Here is a 6,000-nt window from a genome sequence, read left to right as displayed (position 1 = left end):
GAGGGTAGGAGGACGTTGGCTGCTGAGCCAGCAGAGCCCAGCCATGGGGGAGCCCAGTTCTGGGGCTTTGGGTAACACCAGCACCCACCCTTCATCGCAGAGCATCTGTGAACGCTGAGGCCACAAACCAAACTTCATGTTTCTAGAGGTTCTGTGGCTTGGCTTCGTGATTTTCTGACCTCGGTTTGAAGCTGAGTGAGGCAACGGTTCCTTCATTTGAAGAAACACCCCCCAGGCCTCCACGGTCCTTGCTCGAAACCTTTTTGCAGGGACTTCCCTCTGCTGATGCAAATCAGGTTTTGTTTCCCCATTTCTTCTATCTCACACCTTGGTTAAGCTTGCTCAGCTGCAAACACTCATTTTATTCCTTCATGTTTTCAAGTTTTAAAGCAAAATATTTTTAGCAAGGCACAGGAGAGCCTTGAAGCATCTATTAAAAAAATATAAAACCACTGTTGATGCGTTGCACGCAAGTAATTATAACAGAGCTCCTCAAACGAGCTGCATCTCTAGTTCCAAGGCTGCCTTGAGTAACACCCTTGTAAATTGGTCCCCACAAACCTGTTGGGCACAGAGTCCTGGCAAAAAGCCTGAACATGGGACAGCAGCACTGGGGGGGGTCAGGTCTGACCCCACCACAATTCGTAACTTTGGGGTTGTCCCTCATCTTCCCCTCAAAATAAAGGAAGAGCTTATGCCACCTCTGATGCAGAAGCCATTTGGACATCGCTCAAGTCAGGGCATTTGAAGTGCTGAAGCTCCTGGCACCTGCAGAGAGGTTCTCAAGGAGCCCTGACCCTGAGTGAGGGGGTGACAGGGGGGTGACAGCCCCATCAGCACTGGGGTGGGATGCAGTGACCAGGCAGGATGGCAGCCCGAGGCCAGAGCATCCCCCAGGGCTGTGAGGGCCCAGGAATGGTGCCAGAGCACTGCATTTTTATCTCATGTTGGGGGAAGGGTAGGAGAGCAGATAGTGGCCCTGGCAGCACAAAGCGTGCCCGTGGCCGATAAGGGCACGTATGGAGAAGTCCTGGCTCCGCAGCTGGAGCCAGAGAGACGTTTGCAGAGGAGGAGCTTTGTGACCTACTGAAAGCTGCAGGAAAAATGAGGTGGGGACAGGGTGAGACAGGGAACGTGCTGTGGCCCCGTGTCCTGGGCAAAGGGATGGGAGGGGAGGTGGTGCCACTGCCCGCCTTTGCTTCTCCACTGCCCTGCTCCAGGCTCCCAGGAGCTAGAGCATGGTCTGAGATGTTCAGCAGCACTTTTCCAACCTCCACCACCTCTCACAGGGATCCTACTCACCCCTGAGACTCACCACACACACAGATGCACAGTGGTTGAGGATAAACCTGTCCTGAGCAGGATGGTCACATCAGAAACACATCTGGTTTCTCCCATGGGCTATCACCAGGGTTTTGCTCAGCTCCATCCCGGCACTGCTCAGGCAGGGAAGTGGCCATGAGGGATGAGGAGAGCCAAGGGATAACCCAGGAGCACGGGATGAACTTCAGCCCTGCCATCCCTCCTCAGTTCAACAGCAGAGGGATGGATGCCACCAGCATCTGTCCTCCAGTGGCCTCTCCCACCACACTGCTGCAACACAGAAGGGGCAAAGAAATGATATTCTTCTCTCCCAGGAGACAGATCCAGATCAAGGGGTATGGCCAAGACCACTGGTACCCTGCGAGACACCCGTATTCTGGAACACTGAGTACTATACAGCAAAAACCCTCTAAACCAGGAGATTTAATAATTTTTCTTTCCTTTTGTGCTTGTGATGAAGCTACATTTTACCTGTTTTCCAGAAAAAGGCACTCTTCTTTGTTGCTCTTTAGCCTGTGAAGAAGCAGCAATCCCTGGTCTGGTCTCTCCACGGGTTTGGGGAGACCCTCTCATGCCTCAGGCTCCCCCCCTGCCCACCAAGTCCATAACACCATCATCAGAGCTCAGCCACAGCAGAGCATCACCAGCACTCAGCTCTCCACTGCCTCGAGGCCACGGTGTAGTCTCAAGGGGAGGGGGGAAATTAAGAGATTTCTTTCATTAGGAATAATTAAGAACCCACCTCCGATAAAAGCCTTGGAAGATTTCTTCCCATAGTGAAATGGCAGGGGAAAAAAGTAATAATAAAAGGCACAACCACATCAGCACAGACAAAATGATCGGCTCCTTCGGAGTCATCGTGGAACAGTTGCTATTAGTTATTTGAGGATTAATCAGCGTGGACAACACACCTAATGAAACAAGGGCTCTGAGCCCAGGTAGTCCTTGGCTTCTTTACCTGCTCTGCCAAGGTGGGGGACCTTCAGTGTCAGTAGCTTTATCCTCTGGTGGACATGTGTCCCTAAAACACTGGACAGAGGCCACCAGACCACAGGCCACCTACCACAGGTGACAGACTCAAACTGCTTCTGGCAGCCACCGATGGAGCACCACACGCACTTGCCAAGTCCTTGAGTCATCTAATAAAAATGCAATTTTTTTTTTTTTCAAAGTCGACTTTGCTACATTTTATACATATTCCTGTAGGTTTGTGGTCACGATCAGCCTCTCCGCGCTGCTCGGCTTCTCCAGCAGCTACTATGGAAACCGGGAGCAGCACCCGCTTCTCAAGGGCAGAGGGTTCAGGGGGCTGGGGTGTTTCAGCCACGATTTTGGAAGCACAGCGAGAAAAACATGTGTTCAACCAGGATCTGGATTAATCCTAACGGCCCTTCGCTTGCAGAAAGTAGAGGAATTAAGCAGGTACCAAGCAGCACAGCAGGGACAACCCCCAACTGCTCCCATCATTCTGAAAAAGCAACTTGAAATGGCTCCGCGTGCCAACATCGCATTCTTACCAAGCCAACCTCCTCCATAGCAAGAGGTTTAGGAGCTATCTGGGGGAGCACAGCTGATAGGGCCTCGCTGGGAGGTGTCGCATGCCACAGCCAGGGGAGATTAATGCAAAGAATTTAAGGTCAATGGTTTGGGCCAGCTGCTATTTATAAAGAGGAAGGAAAGCAGAACAGCAGTATCACCTCCAGGCATTAAGAAGCGGTGTATAGTCAAGGAGAATCCAGTGGGAGGGCACACTTCAACCCACCTTCGGCTTTTTCTGCCATCTCCAAACAAGCAAATTTCAGGAACTTTCCTCTGCTGTGCTCCCAGGATGACTGGAGCTTGTCCTCTTCTATCAGAGGGAATGGGGGGTTACAAACAACCCCCAAAACAACCCCCCAACAGCAGCTCTGTCTCCCAACACGACACGTGATGTCCCAGGGTTCATAAATGCAGACCGTATGTAAAAGCCTTGGAGCCTAAAGCCCTGCAAAGCCTCTCCATATCTCACTATAAACCCTCCTTGTGCATGATGTTCCCCATGTTTCAGTGGTCTTCCTTCTTAAAGGGAGCCCACCTTATGTCATTGCCAGGGCAGAGAGAGGAAGGACACTTTCCACAACTAGGACAGGAGTTAGGACAAACACTAACTTTTTAGGCTGACTTGAAAAAAACAGCTTCCTCAGGAACTGCTGATAGATCTAAGTATTTAGTTTATAAACACTGGACATGAAAATAAACAGTTATCGACTATTTACAATTCCAAAAAGTGACCACATGCCCACCAAACCAGAAAATGACACTTGTCGTCGTATTGTGTCAAAAAACCCCAAAAAACCCAAATAACACCCCCCCACATTAGAATGTTTCTGCTGAAAATAGAAAAAGCAGAAGTATCCCAAGATGTCCTAACAGGCCCAACAAGATCGAACCATCCAATCTGTGTGTATTTAACCGATACATAAGCTGTTATTTCAACTGCATTTTTCACGGAGCAACACCAACCCGTTACATCATTTAGAGGTTTCATGGAGGTCAGATGCATCAAATAGAAAAAGTGTTTGTCCAGAACGCCTTCAGGGCATTCTTTAAAACATTTGCTCAGTATGTTCCAAGTATAAACATATGAGAATTTCACAAACGTTATTGACTAAAGCTAAAGAGCTACAGGGAAAAAATACAATCTCATCCGCGTTAGAAAAAATGCAGCTGACAGTGGGATTCACCAGCCAAAGCCATAAGCTGCAAAATCACTAATGCCTCTGGATGGAGGTCACACTTCTAATTCAAGGGCCAGAAGTTCTTCCCTATAACCTGAGTTCCATTTTCTGAGTTCTGTAAAATTTACAGAAAGGTAAAAATAGGAGAGCTTTTACTTCCCACCCCTTTGCTGAATGTTACTGCCATGGGAACGTGTTCTGCACGCTGCCAGTTGCTTCTCGGATCATTTCCTATTCCTTCACTCAGCCTCTGGCTCACACATGACTCAGTTTTAGCACTACAGTGAAATAAGCATGTGCCCCATCCTCTACTTTAAATTATCAGGGCAAACTCCAGCCCGTTCTTAAGGGCCCTGGATAATCACTCATTCTCTTCAATGAAAAACGTGCTGGTTTGTGTCAGGAACTAACTTGGGCTTTTCCCTTGCCCAGGCAAGGGATGAACAACAGAAAGCCAAATCTGCTGGTAACCACAGCATCCTTCAATTTCTTCTAGATCCAGGGGATAAACCTTTCCAACACAAATAATATCAAGACAGATAAAATATTTTAATATAGAGCGAGAACAAGTGTTGCATAAAAATAAGCAAATTCTTTTTCTTATAAAAAAAAAAAGTCTGAGAACTCATATTTAAAAGAAAAGCTGTTTGGATATTGGTCATGGAGGTGACTCATGAACACAGTTCTACAGGAGAGCGCAGGATGTTCTTAGCTTCTCCAGCCACTAAATCCAGAGGAAGATCTGTGGAGCAAGAAAAACAACCAGCACAGCAATGAGTGGTAGAGTCTCCCTCAGGCAGTATTAATTCAGCAGATCTCTCAAACAAGCTTCCAGTCTCCTTAATATCAGAAGCTCATTATGAGAACACACCAGTATTTCCAGCATCTTCTACCTGAGACTGCATCAACACATACTAACTACATATAATTATGCTTATTCTATGGCCCACCATCTGGGGATACACACGTTCTCTCTGTTTGAAAAATAGAGTAAAAAAAATTTGCTAGATGTAACCCAGCAAGCCAGAGCGGGTGGCAGAGGTAACCTCAGCTCTTAGTCTTGCTCTTTAACTGTAAATCAGCACCTCAGCTCAGGCAGGAAGGTACCGATTTATTTCACTCCTTGTTGCAACCCGGGAAATGGAGTAGATATTAGATTCACACACACAGCTTGAGCACACACATCATGTGCCTGAGAGATGGGAAAGAGCACGATCTAACTGAAAATTCTCTCTTACATGAAAGATTAAGCTCACTGGAAAGCACACATTCAGGGCCCGGACTTTAAGCTCTATTATAGAGAGCTCTATAGCAGTGCCATTAAAAAGGAAATCGGAACTAGTATGTTACTGCTCCTGTAAACCAGTCAGCTCTTCTATTCGCATTCTATCTGGATTTTTAATAACAAGTTAGACACAAAATGGTACTTACGTGTTAGATGATCCAAAACCAAACCCTGAAAGAAATACAAGGTTAGAAAAACAATTGTTAGAAGGTAAAATGAGTGCCTAAAATTTCTAGTAAACATCCCCTCCCACACACAGATTGAAAAACATTTCTTTCCTGCCTTAGGCCAGGGAAAGAGCGATGGGCAAACAATGACAGTCAAATCTCCATCTAGAAGAAAAGTGACTTGCCTGGGTTCTTAAGAGGGCTTTGCTTTCACTGTTAATCAGTGGGTCCATTCGTTAGTAGCGACTGCAGACAATGTGCCTGGTTTATCCACCTCTCTGCGAAAACAGAGGGCTGCTCTCTGCAGGTGGGGTTTGTGCTTAAAGCAAGCCAGTGGTGACAGAGAGAACACCAATGACTGTATCCTCTCACAGGTGCTCTCTCAGCCCTGTGTAAATCACTGCAGCTTCACAGATAAGGATCTGGCTATTGGTGTTCTAGCTCAATTTTGCTGTGCATATTCTTTTGACACTAAGTACCTACACACTCAAGTATATTGGACTGAAGA

General features: G+C 47.1%; 1 protein-coding gene across 3 annotated transcripts in view; it reads right to left on the bottom strand.

The window, feature by feature from the left end:
• Positions 1 to 4,570: 4,570 nt before the first annotated feature.
• NUP214 (nucleoporin 214kDa) overlaps positions 4,571 to 6,000 on the bottom strand; it is a 47,098-nt gene continuing 45,668 nt past the window's right edge. For all 3 annotated transcript variants that reach the window (XM_014943014.1, XM_014943015.1, XM_014943016.1), the window contains exons 35-36: positions 5,472 to 5,496; positions 4,571 to 4,782 (exon numbers count right to left, since the gene is read on the bottom strand). In XM_014943014.1, coding sequence (XP_014798500.1) covers positions 4,749 to 4,782; positions 5,472 to 5,496 — 59 coding nt within the window. In that variant the 3' untranslated portion in view covers positions 4,571 to 4,748. The remainder of the gene's footprint in view (positions 4,783 to 5,471; positions 5,497 to 6,000) is intronic.

The sequence above is a fragment of the Calidris pugnax genome, unplaced genomic scaffold (genome assembly GCF_001431845.1).
Source record: "Calidris pugnax isolate Ruff unplaced genomic scaffold, ASM143184v1 scaffold102, whole genome shotgun sequence".
Lineage (NCBI taxonomy): Eukaryota > Metazoa > Chordata > Aves > Charadriiformes > Scolopacidae > Calidris > Calidris pugnax.
Note: the sequence above shows the minus strand (reverse complement) of the source record. Positions and strands in the feature narration are given on the sequence as shown.